We start from the raw sequence: 26244 nt of genomic DNA, 5'->3' as shown, positions 1-26244 counted from the left end.
CGTTTGTGAATAAAGGTGTTGTGTTTTTCATGAGTTTCTTTTTATATTCATTCCTAATATTTCAATGGTGATTGTTGGAAACATTTATTTTGATTATTAAAAGACCCTGTAATGATTTTAAGATCGTAACAGAGGCCACATTTCTTTCAATGGCTGCTGCTGGAATGGCGACCAGCTTACGTATTTACATTAACACATCGTTATCGGAGTTGTAAAGGCTTTCTCATGTTACTGATCCTCTCCCATATCCTTCTAGACAAGGTTAACTCTCTCCTTAGAAGGATATCCGTGGTTGTAGGCAGTAACCCCGTGATACCTATACAGGTGAAACTCTCTGGTATATCACTTGCAGAAATATCCCAAGTAGAAAGCTGCCTAGTGGAGCTTCCATCAGGATGACATAGTTATCTCACCCAAAAATAGGTTTTTCCTAAGTCAAAATCTCTTTTATTTACTATGTTGTACTGTTAACTTCACCCAGCAGTACATTACACTACTAAAGCTCTAGTATCATACACTATGACATCAGAATGGATCACATCATAATTGGTTTAAAATCCTAAGTTACAGTAGGTTATTTTATTGTATACTTTACCGAGTATTTCTAGTAAATTGATCTGCACTATGTATTTGAGTGCACTTTGCGTGTTTTTTGTAATGTAGATGTATGAGAGAGAGAGAGAGAGAGAGAGAGAGAGAGAGAGAGAGAGAGAGAGAGAGAGAGAGAGAGAGAGAGAGAGAGAGAGAGAGAGTGAGTCTCATCTAATGAGCTGATTTTGTGTCTGACAATCCAATACCTTATTGCGATAAATAGTCTTTTGTATTTATCCTTCCCTTTAGAGGATTAGACTGGGTAAAGTATATTGGGGATGCAGATATCTATGGTTATCTTAGGATACGTCCCTGATTATACACGATATCTACGGATAGTCATTCTGGGGGTTAAAACCCTGTGATATCTGACGGTAATTCTCTTGTAATATCAATCGCAGAAATATTATACAGTAGGAAGCAGCCGAAGGGAACTTCCATCAGGACGACATGGCTCGAGCCCAAAAATAGATTTTTCCTACGTCAAAATCCCTTTTTTGTATGTAGATTTAAGTAAACCATTTACTCTGTTTTATTTCAGTATTGTGCACTATGACATCAGAAATGGATTGCATGAGAATTGGTTTGAAAACATAAGTTGCAGTGGGATATTTTATTGTTTGCTTTTCATAATATTTGCAGTATATATTTGATTGATTGATTGATTGATTTGGAGGTCTCTGGCATCCTGACATCGTAGGTCATAAGACCAAAAACTACACACATAGACATGTTTCTCTCTCTCTCTCTCTCTCTCTCTCTCTCTCTCTCTCTCTCTCTCTCTCTCTCTCTCTCTCTCTCTCTCAGACACACACAGGATTTTATAACAAAAACAAACATGAAATTGACAAAGAAGTTACAGGTGCCACCAGTAGTTGTAGTTTCCACACATTCTTCAGATGTCTTTTGGAATACATCAAGCTTCTTCACAACTTGTAAAGTTTTCTTCCTATGCCGTAATATGATTGATTAGTTTCATAAGCCTGAAAAAAGTATGAACTCATTAAAATTGGTGAATAACTAAAATCATTGCTGGCAAAATTATATTTGTAATGTATTTGTATAGGTATGAGAGTGTGTTACAAGGAGTTAGAAGGATTTTGGATGTTTCAAAGACTTTTCAGTTTGCTCTTTGGTAGTTTAAGCATTTATAGAATTCTTATGATCTTGTCTAACTTATTCCTGAACTTGTTTATCGTGTTATTGTTTACTACATCCGCTGGAAGTCTATTGCAAGTATTTGCTATTGTGTATGCAAAGAAATTGCCACATTGAGGAGAGAGAGAGAGAGAGAGAGAGAGAGAGAGAGAGAGAGAGAGAGAGAGAGAGAGAGAGAGAGAGAGAGAGATGTGGGGTTGGGGGGTGCTTCATCTGATCTGGTGATACCATCAGTTGTGATGATCCAGTACTTGATTGTGATAAACAGCCTTTGTATGTACTGTACAATAAAGTAAACCATTTCATATACTAAATAAAATTTATTTGCTATGTTTTACTGTATACTTTATAAATTAGTACTGCGTGCCTCAGCTCAGCTGATCGACGTATTCATCAGTCACGACGAACCAAAACAATAAAAATGTTGCCCTCCTTCGGTCCAGCAAATAAAATAATCATGTGCATTTTATTTATTACTACTCAAGAATTCATGAAGTAGATGAATACAGTTAAGTTTCTAGCATTGAATTTGGTAACGAAACTATAAAATAACGTTCTGTACAATCATTTAAAAGGTAATCAAATAAACATGGTTTTATCTACACAAACGTAGTTCATGTGTAAGGCCATTTGTACATTTCTCTTTTGATAATAACATACTTTACAGTATAATAAATAGTAATGTATGGTGATAAAGTAAGTCAAACATCATTTCTAACAAACTTATTGATTTTATATGAAAGGGGACTATTTGTTGACCTCTGAAAGTCGTAATCATTCAAGTTAGGCTACGCATGCCGTATGTGAAAAATTAACTCTAGGGTACTTGTACAATGACGATTTACGAACAATTAAAAATACGAACGGCCTCTTGGTCCTCATTGTGTTTGTTGGTTGAAGGCTGTCTGTAAAGATTAACAAGTATTTCACATGTTACTTGTCTACCATAGACTAGGTGGTAAGTGTAGTTTGTAGCTTTCAAACACCACACGACGTCATTGATTAGTGTAGAAAAAGTACCATTTTGTAATCATCACTGCTAAATAACAATTATATATTAAATAGAAATTATTGCTACAGTGTGACAGATCAGCAATTTCTACATCATTTCAATTTGAAATAAAGTCTTCTAGCATTATTATATTTTTTATGAATATTTCAGAAAATTATCATGTGATTTTTCATAATTTTAGTGTGTTCAATTTTTAAAATAATTTTAAGCATTGGAAAAATATTCTGCTTACATCATGGAAAAGTTCAATCATTTGTCAATTTAATGCAGTAAACCAGAGTTTCATATCTTATTGTTAGGCTGTACTGAGGTCTAGAAAAAATTTCCCAAGCTATGTAAATTTTACCCTCTGCCAAAAGTCATGAGCCGTACAGGGTTTTGTCATGCCGAAGATATCAAAAGGGTCAAAGATATGATCAAAGGATCAAATTGGTTACAGGGAACTCTGCGGACCCATTTTTTCTTTTGTTTATAAGATCAATGGTAATTTGCCCTGTCTTTAAAATACTGTACTTTCTCTTTTATTAGAGGGAGTGTGAGTTCCCCTGGGGTGTTGCAGGATGGATAATAATCTTGGTCTTTGAAAGTTTTTTTTTTTTTTTTTTTTTTTTTTTGCTATGTACAGCATAAGCAAATTTCCATGTATGATTTTTTGTAATGATATCTATTTATCAACCACATTTAAGTGAATATTGGGGCAGTAAAATCAAGCGTAATGAGGGTGGATTGTACTATGTGTAAGGAAATTTAACCTTGATTTTTTAACTCTGTGGTCTGATTAAATTACCTGGTAATAATATGATTTTAACTAAAATATTGTGTTGCAATGCTTTCTGTAGCGCCATTCACAGAATTCAATGATTAAGTTTAGTTTTGCCAAGAAAATATGATTGAGCAGATTAAGCAATAGAAAGTTATAGGTAGGAAGAACCTAGTGTCTTTTAAAAGATTATTATTGGTAAACTATACCACTGAGTAAATTTATTTTTGCAGGGGGATTAAGCTGGGCAGCACTCATTGGTCGAGTTACAGAAGAGGGTGAGTGTGGTTTAACGCCAGAGGAAGGGGAGGAAACAATAGTAACAATACCTACTTTCCAAGAGGCCGAATCTGTCATAGAAGCTACAAAAATTGTATCTTTGGGCATGGATGAGTTGAAAAAGGTAAGGTACTAGTCTTGAATACTTTATCTCTGTTCTCCCTTTTATTTGATGGTATGATGAGACGTAGGTTAACTCTTCGAAGGTCTTAAGCCAAAACTGTAATTGGTCCTAAATTTTACTGCTCATATCTTCATTGTATTTTTTCTACTTCGCCCCATGTCTTCAGTATCTGGAAGCCTGATCTATGTTGGATTCATTGTTTACATTCTTTTCATTCCCTAATTTACTTTTCTATATCTAAATGATATTTGCCCGCCTTATATGTTTCTATATCTAAATGATATTTGCCCACCTTATATGTTTCTATATCTAAATGATATTTACCCACTTTATACTGGATAACCAGTATGATATTTTGTCCCCCTTTTACCGTACGTATTTTTAAGATGCTTTTTTTTTCTTATGAAGTCTCATCAATTGAGAATGGCAAGTACTCTTCTATATCAATGCTTAAATGCAAAAGCATAGTGTTTCAAGATAGTTACATAATTTAATGTCATTATTTGATTTTTAACAGAAACTCATAGCAAGTAATTTTCCTCTGCTTTGAAATATGGTTTGATTTTTTTCCTATCATACTCCTTAATTGTCAGTAGTAGTACAAGTATTTAATATTCCACAATATGAAATTGTTCCAGCAACAAATACAAATCATTTAGTTCTTTGGTCCATATACCAAAGGCACTTCCCCCAATTTTGGGGGTTAGCCGACATCAACAATGAAACAAAACAAACAAAAACAAAGAAGGGGACCTCTACTCTCTACGTTCCTCCAGCCTAACCAGGGACTCAGCCGAGTTCAGCTGGTACTGCTAGGGTGCCACAGCCCAACCTCCCACATTATCCACCACAGATGAAGCTTCATAATGCTGAATCCCCTACTGCTGCTACCTCCGCGGTCATCTAAGGCATCGGAGGAAGCAGCAGGGCCTACCGGAACTGCGTCACAATCGCTCGCCATTCATTCCTATTTCTAGCACGCTCGCTTGCCTCTCTCACTTCTATCCTCCTATCACCCAGAGCTTTCTTCACACCATCCATCCACCCAAACCTTGGCCTTCCTCTTGTACTTCTCCCATCAACTCTTGCATTCATCACCTTCTTTAGCAGACAGCCATTTTCCATTCTCTCAACATGGCCAAACCACCTCAACACATTCATATCCACTCTAGCCGCTAACTCATTTCTTACACCCGTTCTCACCCTCACCACTTCGTTCCTAACCCTATCTACTCGAGATACACCAGCCATACTCCTTAGACACTTCATCTCAAACACATTCAATTTCTGTCTCTCCATCACTTTCATTCCCCACAACTCCGATCCATACATCACAGTTGGTACAATCACTTTCTCATATAGAACTCTCTTTACATTCATGCCCAACCCTCTATTTTTTACTACTCCCTTAACTGCCCCCAACACTTTGCAACCTTCATTCACTCTCTGACGTACATCTGCTTCCACTCCACCATTTGCTGCGACAATAGACCCCAAGTACTTAAACTGATCCACCTCCTCAAGTAACTCTCCATTCAACATGACATTCAACCTTGCACCACCTTCCCTTCTCGTACATCTCATAACCTTACTCTTACCCACATTAACTCTCAACTTCCTTCTCTCACACACCCTTCCAAATTCTGTCACTAGTCGGTCAAGCTTCTCTTCTGTGTCTGCAACCAGTACAGTATCATCCGCAAACAACAACTGATTTACCTCCCATTCATGGTCATTCTCGTCTACCAGTTTTAATCCTCGTCCAAGCACTCGAGCATTCACCTCTCTCACCACTCCATCAACATACAAGTTAGACAACCACGGCGACATCACACATCCCTGTCTCAGCCCCACTCTCACCGGAAACCAATCGCTCACTTCATTTCCTATTCTAACACATGCTTTATAACCTCATCACATTCCACATTGCTTCCCTATTAACTCTATAATATGCTTTCTCCAGATCCATAAACGCAGCATACACCTCCTTACCTTTTGCTAAATATTTCTCGCATATCTGCCTAACTGTAAAAATCTGATTTATACAACCCCTACCTCTTCTAAAACCACCCTGTACTTCCAAGATTGCATTCTCTGTTTTATCCTTAATCCTATTAATCAATACGCTACCATACACTTTTCCAACTACACTCAACAAACTAATACCTCTTGAATTACAACACTCATGCACATCTCCCTTACCCTTATATAGTGGTACAATACATGCACAAACCCAATCTACTGGTACCATTGACAACACAAAACACATATTAAACAATCTCACCAACCATTCAAGTACAGTCACACCCCCTTCCTTCAACATCTCAGCTTTCACACCATCCATACCAGCTGCTTTTCCTACTCTCGTTTCATCTAGTGCTCTCCTCACTTCCTCTATTGTAATCTCTCTCTCATTCTCATCTCCCATCACTGGCACCTCTTTGGTATTTACAGTAGATATATTTCGTCGACACTTGAAACTAGCCGTGAAACTTTTAGCGAAGTGCAACTACCCTCCACTAGTTAGTAGTAGGGTAGCTGGGGGTAGGACCAACCACACCGCTCACACACGCAGTAGCCAAAACAAGCCACATTTTGTTTTGGCTTGGAAGAGAACAGACGTTGTCAATTCTCCTACGCTTGACTCGGTTTAAAAACATAAAACCAACTAGCCCTAAAATTAAAAGTTTTCCCTTTCTCTTGTATGCAAGAATGAGTAAGTTCTTATGTAGAAAATGCAGATATGTCCAGGCAGAGAAGGGCTCTGCTGCTGCCAGTTCATGTCTGCCCTGGAGACTGATCCTCATGCCCTTTGTCCTGCGTGCAGGGGTCATATATGTACTTAGGAGTCTCCCTGTAATGTATGTAAGGAGTAGCCTCCTTCCCAATGGCAGTGATTTAGAAGATGCCGGAAGAACAATGCAAAGAGAGATTCTTCACCTTCAGGGGCTTCCTAGAAGCCAAAGAAACCCTTCCAACTTTCTCCAGCGGCTCAATCCCGTTATTCTGACTTTGCCCGGTGATTTTCTTCTTGGGGCCAGTCGGGTTGGGCCAAAGTCCTTGTTGTCTCTCTTGGAGGAGCATCGCAGAATTCGACTGTAGGGAAGTCTCCTTTCGCTAGCACGGTACGTCAGCTGTGGCCGTCCCTGAGCCTTCCAGGCTCCCCTTGTAAGGAGCGCCATCTTGGTGTCCTTTGGCAAGGGACACGGGGTGATGATGAGGCTACCTCCCCCAATGGTACTTACGATCCTTCCCCTCAACACTCCGGTGTTGAACAGTAGTACCATAGGAGTCTCTTGTGTCTCTTGCCGGAGTACCCTTAGCGCTTGCTCATGCTTGTTCGGCATTGGTTGACGGATGCCGGCACTCGACGAATACCTTTCAGAGTATCCCATCCATAGGGTTCCTTTGCGGAAATGCCTTTAGGTGTTCCCATTCATGGGATTGATGCCTTTCACCAGCTGTTGTGGGACCTATTTCCTGTTTGCAGAATAATCATCCCACATTGGCAACAGGTGTCAGTCGTCATCCCCGCCAGCGGCAAAGACAACGTCCCGGCTGTTCGTAGCTTAGCTTATCGGAACTAGACAATGGGGGGGCTGGATTTGGCAGCTATTTACAGCCTCCGTCTCCTGTCATCGTGTCCTTAGGACGCATCAAAGTGCTGGTCGCTTTGAGAGGCCAAGTTCCACCCTCGAGCCTAGGGCTTATACCGCTTACAGGGTAGAACCTGCTGTTTTGCCTATCGTCAACAACCTTCCCCTTCTCAGCACGCTAATACATCCCGATGCCCAAGAGAGCATGATTTTAGGCAACACTTTTCCTTAGAAGAAAGAAGGAGTATCGTATGACCGACTTCCTTCAGAGTGTGCTATCGGAGGAGCTCGCTAATCATAATCTTGCGGGCGAGTCTGGTGCACACCTCCCCATCTAGCGGAGTGAGAGGGTGAGGGAGTTCAGTTATGCACAAAATTCACTAGCCAACTCAGGATGGAGTTTGGCTTGCACTGCCAACTACTCACTAAATCCATCCCTCGCCAACCCTAGACAGAGTTCAGCACTCTCCCCAATTTACATGCCAAATGCCTTCCTCACCAAACCCGGACTTGTAGTCTGGTGCACAAGAACAGGTATGTCAGTGCATTCCCTTATCAGCAACGCACCAACCTTATAGCGAACTTCTTCGCTTGGCCTCGAGACTTCAACTACGTACAATAGTGCGCTACATGCAAGAAACATAACACGTACAGGTACTAAACTTTCCTGCAGACACGGACGTACACACTATCTCCTCATCAACTGTTGTCTTGCCAGCACTCACTGAACCTCCACGCACCTGCACAGCGCTTGCAATATGTGCACTCACTTCGTCATCAGAACGCACCTGCCCAGCGCTCGCCATATGCGTGCGCTCCTCATCAAGACTTGCTTTGTGAGCGCTCTCCTCTTTCGGGGAAACAGTTTGGTGCTCCTTCGAAGACTGTCACCTTTGCAAAGGAGAAGTCTTGGTTCCATGCCTTTATCCTGGCAGTCAAGCAGTCAGTCTCAGGACCAGTGCAAGCTCCCCCGGTAGCACCCAAGGTTACTCCTAGGATTCCCTTAGAAGCCTCAAGTTCCTAGGTGAGGAGATCTCCCCCGTCTGACCTGAGAGGCAGCAGTGACCAGTAACCTGTCTGTCCGGCGATATTACAGCCCTCTTCCCCGCAGAGGTTGTCCATATTATTATTATTATTATTTGAAGTTCTGCTGATTCAACTATCCTTTAGCTATGGTAAACAGCTCTTCTAGGAGAAGGACACTCCAAAATTAAACCATAGTTCTTTAGTCTTGGGTAGTGCCATAGCCTCTGTACCATGGTCTTCCACTGTCTTGGGGTAGAGTTCTCTTGCTTGAGGGTACACTCGGGCACACTATTCTATCTTATTATTATTATTTTTTTCTTCCTCTTGTTTTTTTAAATGGTGTGTTGGGCAGGCTTAATAGAAGGGCCATGGATGCCTGGTGGTTTATCAAGAGGTTGTCTTTTCCTTTTTTCTGATTCTTTTTCTTCTCAAAACCATCCTTATTAAAACCATCCTTATTGTCCTCCCTTCAGTTGAAGTGGCTATCCTGGAGGGTATTTAGCCTTGCATGGTGTATTGGCTCCTCCATGTTTACCAGTTTTTCCGACTTTTTACTATAGTCTGTGGGTATCATCAATCACTTTATTTATAATTCTGTACACATTGTTTTTGTTATAATTCTTGTTAATCTAGTTTTTAAGTATGATGTCTCTTTTTTTATTTCTATTAATTCTTATGCTGTCTGGAGACATTGAGCGAAATCCGGGACCAGTATGTCCTAGAGTTCGTCAATGTCGTCTTCTGTATTGCAATATTCGAGGTCTTCATGCAAATATCCAAGACCAGTATGATATTCTTTTGTGCTCAGAAACTTTGGTTTCTAATATGAGGCACTCATCTGAGCTTATAACTGATTTTAAGAAGCCAATAATGTTGAAACGTGATGCCATCCCTAGGGCCAGGGGAATGGCGGTGTATATTAGGACTGAGTACCCTGCTTCTCATAAGTCCCGCTATCAATGTGGATGTCATGAGATTCAGGTAATAAAAGTTTGTGGCAGGCATAACAACTTTTGTTTGTGTTCAATCTACCGGAATCCAGACATGGATGATTCTATCATCGATTGTCTTCTTACCATTATGGCTAAGATACAAGAAGATGATAGATAGGATTCTTTTGTCTTTGTTGGTGATTTTAATGCTCACCATTGGGAGTGGTTAAATTCTATCTCTCCTACCGATCGCCATGGCTTTAGAGCTTTAGACTTTGCCTCTGTATCAGGCTGTGAGCAAATCATAAATGAAGCTACTCACAGGTCTGCTAATTGCTTGGACTTCGTATAGACTGACTCCCCTGGATTTATAACTAGTAAGGTTGGTTCTCCAGTCGGGACATCTGATCATGCCTTGATTTCATTAGTAGTGAAGACTGAGCAGCCTGTCCCTGATATATCATAGTCTTGTAAAATTTATATGAAATCCCAAGCAGACTGGAATGGGATTTTGCATGATCTTTTGTGCTTGAATTGGTCACAATTATATAGTAGTGTAGATCCTGTTGTCCCTTTGAGTGAGAATCTAGTCAACATAATTGATAGGCGTATCCCTTCTCGCGTACTAAGGAACCAAGTGAAGGACAAACCGTGGTTCAATGATGATTGTAGACATGCTTATTTGGAGAAGCAGGAGGCCTATCACCTTTGGAAGGGTAACAGATCAGATTTGACCTGGGACAACTATACTCAGCTTCGAGTTTTTGCTCAGAGAGTTTATGCCTCAACTGAAAAGGAGTAAAAGAAACCCTTTCTGGTACAACTCAGGTACATAAATGGTGGTCTACCCTTAAATCTGCACTCTTTGGTGTAGATGCAACAGTTCCTCCTTTACTTAAACCAGATGGCTCAGTCACTCACTGTCCAAAGGAAAAGGCAACCCTTTTGGCTGATGTTTTTGATAGTAAACAAAGTAATGAAAAACTTGAACTCCTACATTCCTGTTTTCCTGAGGCTAAACTAACTAGTTTAGCTTTTCTATCTCGTGAAATTAAAGCTCTGTTGATGGACCTTGATGCTTGTGGAGGTGTAGACCCAAATGGTATTTTTCCTTTGTTTTTTATAAAGACAGCAGATTTCTTAGCTCCAAAGTTATCTGTTATTTTGCGCAAGTTAGCAAGAAGAGGAGCTTTTAGCACTTGTTGGAGAATTGGTAATGTTACTCCTCTATGTAAATGTGTTTGTGGTAGCTCAAGTCCCATTGATTACTGCCTTATTTCCATAACTCCCATATTATATAAAGTTTTTGAACATCTTCTAGCAAAATGTCTTAATAGGTTTGCTGAAGGTAATCATCTACTCCCTAGTTTGCAATTTGGTTTTTGTAAAGGCCTTGGAGTATATGATGCCCTTCTTACAATCTCCAATGCTGTACAGAAATCCCTTGATTGTGGTCAGGAAGTTCGTATGATTGGCCTTGATTTTAGTGCTGCCTTTGACTGTGTTAATCATGAGGCCCTTATTTTCAAACTGAAACAGTTGGGAGTGGGTGGTCGTTTCTTAGCATTATTATTGATTTTTTAAGTAATAGATCTCAAAGAGTTGTTGTTAATGGGCACCATAGTGAGTATAGGAATGTGATATCCGGTGTTCCACAGGGTAGTGCTCTTGGCCCATTAATTTTCATACTATATACACATGACATGTGGTTTGGCCTAGAAAACAAGCTTGTTGCATATGCAGATGATGCCACTCTCTTTGCATCAATTCCATCCCCTGAATGTAGATTTGGGGTTGGTGAATCCCTTAATAGAGATTTAGCTAAAATTAGTGCATGGTGCAAATTATGGGGTATAAAGTTGAATCCTAACAAAACTTAAACTATGATTGTAAGTAGGTCAAGGACGGTGGCTTCTCAACATCCGGATCTCAGTATTGATAATGTTTCTTTAAATTTGTATGACTTTTAAAATTTTAGGTGTGATTCTCGACAGCAAATTTACTTTTGAGAAACACATTAGGTCTGTGTCTTCTTCAATTGCACAAAAAATTGTCTTATTGAGAAAGTCTTACAAGATTTTCGGTGATCAATCTATTCTGAAGAAGTGTTTTGATTCATTTATTCTACTTCTACCTTGTTTCGAGTACTGTTCTCCTGTCTGGTCTTCAGCTGCTGATTCTCATCTTAATTTGTTGGACAAACTTACGGTCTATTAAATTTCTTATTCCTGATCTAGATATTAATCTTTGGCACCGTCGTTCAATTAGTTCATTATGCATGTTGCATAAGATTTTTCATAGCTCTGACCATCCTTTACATTCAGATCTCCCTGGACAATTCTATCCTGTTCATAATACTAGGCAGGCAGTTAATTCTAATAGCCAGGCCTTCTCCATCATGAGGCTCAATACTACACAGTATTCTAGAAGTTTTATTCCAGCTGTTACCAAGTTGTGGAATGATCTTCCTAATCGGGTAGTTGAATCAGTAGAACTTCAAAAGTTCAAAGTTAGAGCAAATGTTTTAATGTTGACCAGGGTGACATGAGTCTTTTTATCTTTTATATGTGACAAATCTGTTTTTGATGTTGTTAATAGTTTATATAGGACATATCTGTTTTGACGCTGTTACTATTTTTGAATGATATATTAATTTATTCTCATCATTTATGTATTTCCTTATTTTCTTTCCTCACTGGGCTATTTTCCTTGTTGGATCCCTTGGGCTTATAGCTAGCATCTTGCTTTTCCAACTAGGATTGTAACTTGGCTAGTAATAATAATAATAATAATAATAATAATAATAATAATAATAATAAATACCCGACAAGGAAGATCATTCCACAACTTGGCCACAGCTGGAACAAAACTTCTAGAATACTGTGTAGTATTGAGCCTCATGATGGAGAAGGCCTGATTATTAGAATTATCTGCATGCCTATTATTATGAACAGGATGGAACTGTCCAGGAAGATCTGAATGTAAAGAATGGTCAGAATTATAAAAAATCTTAGGCAACATGCAAAATGAACTAATTGAACGATGGTGCCAAAGATTAATATCTAGATCAGAAATAAGAAATTTAATGGACCGTAAGTTCCTGTCCAATATATTAAGATGAGAATTAGCAGCTGAAGACCAGACAGGAGAACAGTACTCGAAACAAGGTAGAATGAAAGAATTGAAACTTTACTTTAAAATAGATTGATCACTGAAAATCTTAAAAGACTTTCTCAATAAGCCAATCTGTTGTGCAATTGAAGAAGACACAGACCTAATGTGTTTCTCAACAGTAAATTTGCTGTTGAGAATGGCACCTATAATTCTAAAAGAGCCATAAAAAGTTAAAGAAACATTGTCAATGCTGAGATCTGAATATTGAGGAGCCCCTCTCCTTGACCTACTTACAATCATACTCTGAGTTTTGGTAGGATTCAACTTCATACCCCATAATTTGCACCATGAACTAATTATTATTATTATTATTATTATTATTATTATTATTATTATTATTATTATTATTATTATTTGCTAAGCTACAACCCTAGTTGGAAAAGCAGGATGCTATAAGCCAGCTCCAACAGGGAAAATAGCTTAGTGAGGAAAGGAAACAAGGAAAATTAAGTATTTTAAGAACAATAACAATATTAGAATAAACATTTCCTATATAAATTATAAAAACTTGAACAAAACAAAAGTAAGAGAAATAAGACAGAATAGTGTGCCTGAGTGTACCCTCAAGCAAGAGAACTCTAACCCAAGACAGTTGAAGACCATGGTACAGAGGCTATGGCACTACTCAAGACTATAGAACAATGGTTTGATTTTGGAGTGTCCTAGAAGAGGTGCTTACCATAGCTAGATCTTTATTAATGGATTCAGCAACCCTAGATCTACATTCAGGAGATGGAATTGATGCAGAGAGAGTAGCTTCATCTGCATATGCAACCAGCTTGTTTTCTAGGCCAAACCACATGTCATGTGTATATAAGATGAAAAGTAATGGGCCAAGAACACTAACCTTTGGAACACCACGTATCACATTCCTATACTCTCCATGGTTAACATCAACAACTATGAGATCAATTACTTAAAAAATCAAAAATAATGCTCAGAAACGACCCACCCTTTCCCAACTGTTTGAGTTTGAAACATGGTCAAAGGCAGCACTAAAATCAAGGCCAATCATACAAACTTTCTGACCATAATCAAGGGATTTCTGTACAGCATTGGAGATTATAAGAAGGACATCACATGCTCCAAGGCCTGTACAAAAACCAAATTGCAAACTAGGGAACAGATGATTACCTTCAGCAAACCTAATAAGATGTTTTGCCGAAAGACGTTCAAACACTTTAGATAATGTATAAACATTATCTGTGTAGTAAGTCCTCCGACATTGGCCAGGATCTTGCTTGTGAGAAATTAGGCATCATGCCTATCAAACCAAGAAAGAAGACATGGGGTCAGCAGACGGATAGCCCTCCTCCGGGGGACTCAATGCATCCAAGAAGTAGTAGAGGCTCGAGATCTCTGAGGGAGATCACTTATACAGAGAACTATTGGCTTGTACCAATAGATCTGGATCTTGCGGTCCCAAGCTCTTCGGCATCCAAGGTGGTTTCACCTTCTTCCACACCCATTAAGGAAGATAGACCGAGGGAATTAATGAGGAAGGACACCATCTTGCCTCTTGCAAACTTCACCATCTACCCACAAGAATGAAAGGATACAAAGACAATTCCCAAGATTTGGGCTTCGACCACGGGCCAGGGAAGTTCAAGGGAATACTCCACAGATTCCTGGTGTGCTCCCATACATCCGAAGCATAGTGGCCTTCCCTCGAGTTCTCACTCCTCTACTCATAGACTGGTTGACAACTTAGACCCTCCCTGGGCTCCTATGAATGTGAACTCGGGAGAGTTAGAACCCTTTAAGGATGGATGTGACCACTCCGAGAGCACGCTGCTTCCATCTACCAGCCCTAAGATCATCAACTTTCAACAAAAAGACTCAACCACGTCTTTCTGAAGGTCCTCTCCTGCATCAGGAAGATCTGATTCTTGGAGGATCTAAACCCAATTCTAGCAAAAGGAAAGGACACTGTCCTGGATTTTTTTTTTTTTTTTTTTTAATTGTGACACTCCCAGGCCAATCAAGGCTAAGGTAGCTTTAAATTCATTCAGGGGGATCAGGGGTGCCAAAAAGAGAGCTTACGCACAAGTGGCAGGAGAATTACGATCTTTCAGATCTGTGAATTCTTCTCGGTTACTTCCTCCGCCTTTTGTCAGGCAGAGGAAGTACTGTACTATGATGTATTGAATGATGTCCCTCCCCTCTCCCTCTAGATCTGCCAATTCTGGCATTGACCCAGAATCTACCCTTGGACAAGTTCTCCTTGTCGGTTGGAATCCTGTGGCGGACTGCAAACATGGAGCTGTTGGCAAAGTGTTCTTTGCAAGCCGCTTCATAGTAAGACTACTGGGTGGTGTCGGTGAGATAACTTCAGGACTGAAGATTTCTCAATTGAACAGAACAGGGATGTGATATCCTCTTTCCTGCTTTCTGGAACCCAGACTATTGAGTTCATGACTCACAACATCCTCAATCAGTGGGTCAACTGTGTTTTTAGATGGCACAAAGCAGTTGTCTCAAAATTTATGAAGCAGGTGCCGAGGAGAGAAGCAATGGGACTGAGTAATGCCCCAGTGGATGGCTCCTCCCTCTTTAATATGGAGGATATCAAGGCAGTTGTGGAGAGCTGGAGGAAGGCAAGCACAACTCTCTCCTCCAATGAGCTATGACATCTCATCCCTACTCCTAGGCACCCCTGCAGCAGTGTCACCACCCTGGCAAACTGCCAAAAGCAAATGAAGGTTCCTCAACATCTACAGCAGGCAGCAGTGAGGAAGCAGGGCCAAAGACAACCTTTTAGGCCCAGAGGACACGAGGTAAGAAAGGGAGAAGAGTACAAAGGCATGCCAGCCAGGGGGTATCCCTCCGACCAGTCTACCGATGGGATGATTCCTTCAGAGCAGATTGCAGAGGTGGATGCTCCACAAGGCCGAACCTTGGTCGGTCACCGTCCTCAGGGCAGGATACCACGTCCCATTCACTTACTCTCTCCCTTTTCTACCCTTGCATCCAGCGAAGACAAGTTCCTACACAAAGGATCTACAAAGGAACTGGTCCTTCAGGCCGAAGTCTAGACCATGCTGGAGAAGAACACTCCAAGAGGTCTGCGATAAGTCCCCAGGCTTCCACAGTGGCCTCTCTGGTAGAAAGGCATCTTGAGACTGGAAACCAGTCATTGACCTCTCAGCTATGAATGAGTTTGTCCAACAGACTCCATTTAAGATGGAGACAACCTGGACGTTCAGACAGGCTGTCAGACCAAACGACTTCATGTTTATGCTGGATCTGAAAGAGGTATACTTACAGATCCCCATCTATCCATCCTCAAGGAAGTACTGTACCTAAAGATCTCTCTCAACAACAGGATATACCAGTTCAAGGTGCTGTGTTTCGGCCTTTCCACGAATGTTTTATCTAGTGTCAACTTGGACTCACAGAATGGAATCCGCTTTCTTCATTACCTTGACGACTGGTTGATTCTAACGACTCGATGGAAGTACTGTACCTAAAGATCTCCCTCAACAACAGGATATACCAGTTCAAGGTGCTGTGTTTCGGCCTTTCCACGAATGTTTTATCTAGTGTCAACTTAGACTCAGAATGGAATCCGCTTTCTTCATTACCTTGACGACTGGTTGATTCTAATGACTCGATGGAAACTCTTCTCCGCCATCGAGACAGGCTTCTTGAGTTTTGTCAAGATCTGGAGGTCATGATAAATATGGAGAAGTCCTCCTTGCACCCAACTCAAAACCTGGTGTACTTAGGGATGAACAGCAATACAAATGTAGGCAAAGTCTTTCCGTCCCTAGTAAGATTGGAGTGAATGAAACAACCAGCAAGCCCGTTTCTAACGCGAGACGAACTGCCAGCACATCTATGGCTGAAGTGTTTAAGACACCTCGCCTCCTTGGAAGCCTTTGTACCTAACAGTCAACTCCATACTCAAACTCTCCAGTGGCAACTGAAGACCTGCTCTCAGCACAGGGATCCTCCATACCTTCTGGTCCCGATAGGGTCAGAGCAGAAGAGAGACCTGAAGTGGTGGGTATCAGATACCAACCTACCCAGGGGAGTAGACCTCTCTCCTCCCTCAGAATTGATGCTCTTCATGGGTTGGGGCTCATCTGTTGCAACACATGAGCTCCGGACTATGCTCCTAAGCCATGCAACACTGCCACATAAACCTAGAGATGAGAGCAGCCTTCCTATCTCTAAAGCATTTCCAGCAGCTCCTTTCAAGATACTCCGTGGTGCTGATGAACGATGACAACACGGTGGTCGCTTATATAAACAAAAAAGAAGATACAGTCTGTCGGCCCTCACTATTCGCTTAGCTTAGGTTACAGAGACAGGTGCAATAAGGGAAAAATCGCAATTATGAGTTGCTCTAGGTTGGGTTGACTCCTAACCTAACCTAACAACTCGCTGCCATTGCTTACTCTCGGATATTGTTTTTACTTGGTTTCTATCACAGTCCCGCCAGGGACGCGAACACCGTGAGACCTTCTACCGGGGGGTACTCCCACGTGGCGCCTGGGGGGGAGGTTAGAGGGGACTAGTGATAGTCCCTGCTGGCTAATGGTCGCCCGAGGAGGACGATGTAAATCGTCTCTGTGGAGACCTAAAACCCGCAACTTTAACTTTATCTAGAAATACTATATAACACTCGCTGATACTGTAGTGTATATTAATGTAATATACTACTGTCGCTACAGGAAGACAATTCGGTAGCCCTTTCAGCCTGCTTCAATCTGGGCAAAAAAAAAACATCTTGGCAGACAAACTGAGTTGGAGGACTCGGATAGTTGGCTCCTAGTAGTCTTTGAATCGTCAGATAGCCAACAAAGTCTTGACTTTATGGGGTTCGTCGACAATAGACCTGTTTACGATGTCCCTCAACCTGAAACTTTCGGTGTACTGCCCTCTAGTCCCAGATCCCAGGCATTCTAGCAAGATGCCTTCCAACACCATTTGGACAACCTGGACATTGATGCGTTTCTCCACTTTTGCCTTGTATGAAGGCTTCTGAACAAGGTAAGAGCATCGCAAGATCTGTCAATGACCCTAATTGCTTCAATGTGACAACGTGCAGAATAGTTTCCGGACTGTCTACATCTGCTCACAGAGGTACAGAGAGAGCTCCCTTCACTCTATGATCTATTCAGACAACCACATTTGAAGACATTTCACAGAGCAGTAGTATCACTACAACTTCAGGCTTGGATTTTATCCAGCAACTCTCGCGGCATTAGGTTTTTCGCAATCAGTTGCGAGAAGTATGGCAAGATACCTCCGAGAGTTTTCTTCTGCCATCTACCAGGTGAAATGGTCTATCCTCTGTGGTTGGTGTCGTGGAAGGGGTATCGCTCCTCTCAGTGCCACTATCCCAGTGATTAGCCTAGTGTTTGTTGTACCTCAGGGAGGAAAAAGTCTGCCGAGTGTCGGCAGTAAAAGGCTATCGCTATCCATTAAGCCTTGCCTTTAGACTGAATGGCATTAACGTTTCCGCCGCAGTGGAATTGTCTCTCCTCATACAAGTTTTGAGCTCACGTGCTCCCAGTCATAAGTCAGATTGCCCCCTTGAAATATAGTACGTGTGCTGCAATCCCTAAAAGGACCACCTTACAAACCTCTTAGTCAGTCTTGAGATCATGACCTGACTCTAAAGAGGGTTTTTCTGTTAGCCCTGGCCTCTGCTAAAAGAATCAGCAAGCTACACGGTCTGTCCTATGACGTCACCCATTCAAGGGGATTGATGCTGGTGACATTCAACTTCATCCCTGAGTTTATAGCTAAGACTCAAAATCTGGCTGTACCGGATCCTAGATTTGGGCCCTTCTGGATTGAGAGTCCGTACTGTAACAAGTTACCCAGATCAACTGTTACTATGCCCTGTTAGGGCAATGAGGGAATACCTTGAATGTAATGTTTGAAATCTTCAACAGGTCAGTAGATTGTTCGTAAGCACAGGCAAGGTCGAGAGGAGAATTTCAAACTTAATCTTTTCCTGGATCAGGAATTTGATCAAACGAGCCTTCCAATTGGACTCGACCTTGCTTGACCGTAGACTTAGATCTCATGACGTCAGGGGTTGTTAGCACATATGTCCCCGAACTCCCAGCAAGGTAGGAATTGGGTAATGCCCAGGTAAGAAAGGAGCTTCCCTCCTTGGTATGTCCTACCTGGCCAACTCACAATACTTAGTTCTCACACCTTCGCACAATTGCTCAGTGACCAGCCAGTTGGTCTTAGACTTACACCCACCTACACATGAGTCTCCATAGTATATGGTGTCAAAACAAATGACAAATTTGGAAGTAATTTATTTTTCCTAACCATACAAACCTGAAGTTCTTTACACGTACTGGCCCGCCATTGCCTACCCCCTGAAGTCCTGCCTGCAATTGCAGAGTGGCTTGTTTTGGTTACTGCGTATGTGAGCAGGCTCAGCAGGGTGGTTGTTTCTACCTCCTGCTAACTAGTGGAGGGTAGTTGTACCTCGCTTAAAGTTTTACAGCTAGTTTCATCTGTCACTGAAAAATATCTCCAAAATAAGGAGCTTCAAGTTTGTATGGTTAGAAAAAATACAAATTGTTTCCAAATTTGTCATATATGTTTATGTATTTGATTTACTTTACCACATATTGCAAAATAAACTTCCCTTAATGAAATTATCTAATTTGATATTTTGAGATATTCAAATTCAAGTTTGTTAAAACTGCTTCCCTCCAGCTTCCACCGTTGATGGTGTTTTTTGTGATCATGCTTGTGAAATACTGTGGCATATGCACAATATGTAGATTGTTTTAATATTTTGGTAAATAAACTCAACATCAAACAGTAATTATTGCTTATTTATTTCTAGTAATTTTGTAATGTTTTGAATGCATTACTTCTTAATATTTGGTATAAAAAAGCAAAATGAGTTAATTGTAAAACAGTTGGTTTCACCAATATGAAATTGTTATTGAAACGGTTCAGCATTGTAAGTTATATATACAAGAAGACAAGTTGCCCTTTGAAAACCTAATAATCTGTATTTGTTAACTTTTTCAGGTATTCAGTACAGAATTCTATCGTGGTGTATTTGGCTTCACAACTTGGTGGTGTGTATTTTCCTGGTTTATTTCAGGAACTTTTGGTGTAGCTTATCAGTCATATTTTACCACAGGATAAGCAGTCTTTCATTAGGCACACAGTCATGTGAGTGTTGATAAACCAGAGTACAGTACTGTATTGCATGTTGATAAAACTAAAAAGTTGGTAGATCAAAGATCTCATTTGTTTGTGTTCAGATGAAGTATTTTTACAGTAGTTTTCATCATGTAGTGACTGGATGGTTGTAAGATTGTTATATTACAGAATATTTGCAGTATACTAATTCTGAATTTGCAATAGTGGTAAGAGTAGTTATGCAATAGGTATTTATTGTATTATACTGTAGTAGACCTATCCTTAGGTGAAATTTGGATTGTTAATCTTGTTTTCATTTATCTAACCCTATGAAAAAAAGACAAAAGCACAAATACCCTCAGGGTTTATTTATTCTTGTTTATATATGTTAGACTGCAGGTTTAGTGCAAAAATTGTTTGTTTCATTGAATGATCAAAATCTTTGGTAAATTTTAACTAAATGGAAATTTTATTTCCTTTGACGTACATTGTGACAAGACTGTGTATTATCATTTGTCTGTTGTTATTTTAGTTGTTTTTTTAGATTTCTTGAGGGTTTTTAAGCTTTATTAGAATTTCAATAGAAAGGGATTATTTTTCTAAACTATTGCAAGAACTTTCTAGACCAGTAAGTTTTGGAACTTTATTTTGCTCAAAATATAAAAAGCTTTTTACTCCTTCCTACAATATGATTAAAAAGTTAGATGTGGAATCATAGTTTATGATAAAAGTACTGTACTGTATTGTGCAGATAGTTTATGATACTATTGGTACAATAAAATGATAAGGTTGACCAAACTAATTTAGTTTATATTTTCTTCTTGTGTATTTTAGATCTGAATATATGCATAAATAAATTGTTGAGACTTAGAATATTAATACTAGCTCTGGTGTTGAATAAAACATTAATACTAGCTCTAGTGTTGAATTTGTGAACTACTGTTAAATTCTGATGGTCACAGTTTGATCAAATTGTAAATATTTTATTACTGAGAAAAGATATTTCATCCCTATTTCAAAGGATTAAATCAATTGTATCCATTATAGATATTCGGTCTTCCTTATTTGCAAGGGTTCTCATTTTAAAAGTGGCAATATTTCTCCCTAATTGATGTAGAGTATGTATATAGTTTCTGTAGTACAGTATCTGGTAATGATTGAAAGTATTTCTTGTATTATTGATACTGCATCTGTGTACTTTGTCTTTTGACGTAGGTAGCAAGAGCCATTGCACAAGAGGTATTGGCATGTTCTATAAATGCCATAACATAACAAGAAAGTTTAAAGAGATTATAAAGTACAGCCGTAGTTTCACAATGATAATTCTATTTTGCAAGATCAAAATATTTCAGTTTAAAGAGAAATTAGTTCCATTTTTGGCTGGGTATCAGCCAGTGAAGATTGATGTATACGTGTAACATACAGCATTCAAATGATTTGTCTGGATAATAATCTTGGTCAGAAAGCTTATTAAATCAAAATGGTAGCTATATTCATGGTATACTTTAAATGAAGACAAAGTATGCTGTGAATATATTTGGACAACTAAACCAGGAGACAAGGCATATACTGTAGTTCTTTTTAATCCTTGAAGGTAATGTAAAACACACTGTATTTTATAGGTCAACTATTTTACTGTCGTTACCACTTTTTATATCTGTATTCATATCTGAGCTCAACACACAAAAGTGGTTATAACTCCCATGCATAAAGATGGTTCATTACAACACAGTATCTGTTTTGTAATAGACAATTGATTATTATTTAGTAAGTAATCCACTTTAGCTATATATTTAATTACACAAGAAAGAGAGATATAAATAGCATTTGTGAAGAAAATTGCAAGATTAATGGAAAACTATTCAATATATGAATTGATTAAAAGAAATTAGAAGGTTAAACAAGAACCAAGGTAATGGTGGAAATAGAATTTACTTGGAGGTGATGTACAGTCATCTATGATGAAAATGTGTACACTGGCAGGATTGAGAGGAGCTAGGAGTCTAGCTAAGGGGATCTTATATCAGACTTTCATTGGCCTTGAAAATGCCCAAAGCAGTGTACGTAGTAAGATTTTCCGAAGTTCTTGGGAAGGTGATCAATTTATTTCAAATTAAATAGAAAGTCAACATTGGATTTTACTGATTATCTGCGGGAGAAATCAGCCATTCAAAGTGTTTCAGACTATGAGCATCGAAAAGTTTCAAGAAATTTCACCCTTTAGAGGGACTGAAGTGCTAATTATTCATAGGAACTGTCAGTACAAATATTTGCCTCATATTACAAATATCATTGTCTAGGATGAGGCAAAAATGATGGCTAAGTTTGATGAAAGAAGGTAATGTGAAATCATCAATGAAAACTTGTATCGTAGAAATTCATTATGGTGGATAAAGATTTTATCTATTGGCTATGTTACAACTAGAAAGGTGCTGTTTTCTAAGATGCACCTAAGAATATTCAGAGAAATTACAAAGTAAATAAAAGTACCGAAAGTATAAAATATATATAAAACTCACGTTACTGGAGCCATTACAAGACAATCCAGCAGCATTAAGTTTTGATATGAAATATTAGCTTCAAGTATCAGTGGTAGTCCATTTGCCACAAGATTCCTGATATGTCAGTTATAGTCTATTATGTCACCTTCCTTAATTGAAATATCTGGCTTGTGAAGAAACTGTGATCATCTTTTATGCGGGACAATTGTCATGCATTTCTCATATTTATTAGGTGATTTCTTTTATTTATTTTCTGGTCACTTTTTTACAATAATTATGATATATAGCATTTTAAAAATAGACTCTGGTGTAATTATAGTTTCCAGCAGACTTTATTTGTCATCTCACTGGGTTTGGTTACTTGGTGTCAGTTTTAAAATGCTTTGTGTTAACATTATGAAATAGTAATATGCAAATCATCATGTGCCATTAACTGATGATTGAGGAGAATTGTGATAAATTACAGATGATTTCACTATGGATTTGCATAAGATAGCTGGGCTGCCTGAATGAACATCATGGCTATCACAATAAATCATTCATGAAGGTTGTACTGTCAGTCACAAAATTTCAGGGTTCCTTTTTTGTTTTTGTTTTTTGTTTTTTGTTTTTTTGCTAAAAATATATTGCAACATCAAGAATTTTCATGTTCATGTTGCCATCTTCTGATGTTATTTCCTAGTACATAAAGAACTGAGCACTGCTAGATTTTTGTTCCATTGTGATAGTTTTTGAGTGCTATTTCATTATGAAATTCACCTGAATGGTTTCTACATACATATATATACTTACATACATACATATATATATATATATATATATATATATATATATATATATATATATATATATATATATATATATATATATATATATATATATATATGCAGAAGAACCACAGGGAAAAGGAAAATACAAAATATACGATTAAGTCCTGCCTAGTTTCGTGATACTTCTTCAGTCCTCTGAAGAAGTATCACGAAACTAGTCAGGACTTAATCGTATATTTCGTATTTTCATTTTCCCTGTGGTTCTTCTGCATCTGAGCATAACGTTTTCCTGTGATTTTTACGCATATATATATATATATATATATATATATATATATATATATATATATATATATATATATATATATATATATATATGTATATATATATATATATATATATATATATGTATATATATATATATATATATATATATATATATATATATATATATATACATACAGTATATATATATATATATATATATATATATATATATATATATATATATATATATATATATATATATATATACTGTATATATATATATATATATATATATATATATATATATATATATATATATATATATATATATATATATATATATATATATATATATATATATATATATATATATATGTATATATATATGTATATATATATATATATATATATATATATATATATATATATATATTATATATAATATATATATATATATACAGTATATATATATATATATATATATATATATATATATATATATATATATATATATATATATATTATAAATCTTTTATTGAAAGTGTGATGACATTAAATCTGTAACTCATTTATTGTTGCATGCAGCTACATCGTTAGCGTTCTTGCTGCTAGCCTAGGTGAATTATATTTTTATTTGCGGAAGAAATAAGTCTAATTGTATGTGAAAAAATTGTATGCAAAATATTTGCTGTAATTACATGGTTGCTGCTTGTAATTTTTTTTGTTTTGAATTTCATATGATTGAAGAAAATATTTGCCAAATATTGATTTATCAAAAAGAAAGTAAATAAATAAGAAAGACCATGGTTGGGAGCACAGAAGTAAAACAGTCAGTGGAGGAAATTTTTTGTTAGCCAGATTTGTTTATTAAACATGCACTAATGCAGTAAGTGACTTTGAAGTGAACCAGTACGTTTAATTATATTTGTTCTTGCTTTTTGCCAAAATGAGTGTTTGTAGGCCTAGTTACAGGTATTTCTATGAGGCCTGCTGATTGTACACTTGCTATTTCTTGTAGGCCTATAAGCATTAATTGACATTTCATAATGAAACCAAACAAATTAATAGGAATTCCATTTCCTTGATAAGTCACACATATGTAAACAATTAAAAGATTGCATGAATTATCTATTGCCATGCTTACAAAGGATCCAAATGGACAGATGGAAAGCATGACTTGAAGGGCCAATCAATTGAATGGTTAGCGAGAATTTCAAGTATCCCTTTCCTACCATTTGAATTAAAAGTTTTGTAATGTAAAAGATAGTCTAAATCTGTTACAGGAGATGGATATATCTTGAACTTTCAACATAAATATATTTTTTATACAATAACACATTTTGTCAGGAAAGAAGGGATTTTTTTTTTTTTTTTTTTTTTTTTTTTTTTTTTTTTGCAAAAAAGGAACACAAAGAAATTACAGTAGTATGTTTAGAATAATATGTAAAGGATTTGGACCTTGTAGCTTTGAGGCGGACTGTGCATGTATTTTTTCTGAAACTACTGTATTATTTAATGACATCTTATCGCCTAAGTTTCCTGCCTTTACCCTGAATAACCTCCAACATGAAGTTTTCTCTCTGACTTACTCTTAAACCTCTCTCAAGTTTTTAGTAACTGGAATAGGAAATCGTAAAAACGATTAAAAGTGATGAGTGCAATAGCAAAATCATAAAGATAATGGCACTGGAACTGATTCTCAATATGCATTGCTAGATAGTAAGAGGCAGACAATTCCCTAGAATGTAGGTTTTGATAAAGAACACAAGCCAGTCATTTTATTTGTTATACTACCGGTAATGATGTTTTATTTGTTAAGTCTTCATTTCACTATTTATGCAGACTTTACACTCAATTGTTTGGTGGATAGACTTGTCCTTTGCTGACAGTGCTGCTACATACAGTATATCATTAATAGAATTATTAGTACTTTATGAATGTATGGTGCATGAAGATATTTTATAAACTTTTCCAGTTTCTGGTAGCAACAACTATTAGGTCAATTTAATGTTTCCTATGGTCTATTTAGTTTTATGATTAATATACTTAGCAAGGTCTAGCTTCACAAACAAGTGAACATGTTTTTGTAATTTCTTTGCCATGTAAAATTAATTTGGATGGATTGTTTTTATCTTTTAACAGTAGTGCAGTGTAAATTTAAGGCATTTTTATAAGGTTGAAGAATTTAAAACAAAGGTATCTATATTTTGTGATTCATAAATGGAAACTGTAGAATGCAAATACTGTCATTATAAATATATTTACAAGAAATTGTCATCTTTATACTGAATATGTTTTCATTTAAGCCAGTGTATATTTGTATATACCATGGTTATGTTTTTGTAATAAATGACTAAAACTAATACTCCCCTTCTTTTATTAACAACCTTAAAAAATATTCATGAAAGTATCTCAGAAGTCAATGAAATTATGTATTAAATGTTATACAGTATCGTAAGACTTAAGACAAAAGAAATACTACAATGAAAATTGTACAAAAGCTTGAAATTAAATCTGAATAATACAATATTTAAGTTTGATACTTAATGAAAATCGATAACCAGATTACAATACAAAATCTTAACCTTCCTACAAGGCCGTTTACAAAACTTTACACAATGCCAACACTCACCCTAATGCAATGAATTCAAAATCACTGTTTCGTCTTACGTATCTTTTTGACACATGATTTGCTCTGGGGCACAGAGTCACTTAGAAGAGAAAACACTGTACTGTACATACTGAACGCTCAAAAACAATACACTGGGTTGTTTGCGAGAAGGAGAGAGGTGAGGAGATGACAATCTTAAGGCTGGTAATCTCTATCTGAATCTCTAACCCTGGTGTTGTCTTTATATATGAAATTCAGCAACTTCCAGAAAATTGCCGGACTGAGGTCTGAAAGTGTGGGGGTCGA

The 26244-nt window shown here is 37.7% G+C and overlaps 1 protein-coding gene across 1 annotated transcript in view; it reads left to right on the top strand.

Moving 5' to 3' along the window:
* emei (transmembrane protein 161-like emei) overlaps nucleotides 1-23076 on the top strand; it is a 196903-nt gene extending 173827 nt beyond the window's left edge. The window contains exons 10-11 of the mRNA XM_068393608.1: nucleotides 3755-3924; nucleotides 19673-23076. Coding sequence (XP_068249709.1) covers nucleotides 3755-3924; nucleotides 19673-19792 — 290 coding nt within the window. The 3' untranslated portion in view covers nucleotides 19793-23076. The remainder of the gene's footprint in view (nucleotides 1-3754; nucleotides 3925-19672) is intronic.
* The last annotated feature ends 3168 nt before the right edge of the window (nucleotides 23077-26244 follow it).

The sequence above is a fragment of the Palaemon carinicauda genome, chromosome 19 (assembly GCF_036898095.1).
Source record: "Palaemon carinicauda isolate YSFRI2023 chromosome 19, ASM3689809v2, whole genome shotgun sequence".
Lineage (NCBI taxonomy): Eukaryota > Metazoa > Arthropoda > Malacostraca > Decapoda > Palaemonidae > Palaemon > Palaemon carinicauda.
The sequence above is the reverse complement of the archived record's forward strand: the minus strand, read 5'-3'. Positions and strand labels throughout refer to the sequence as shown.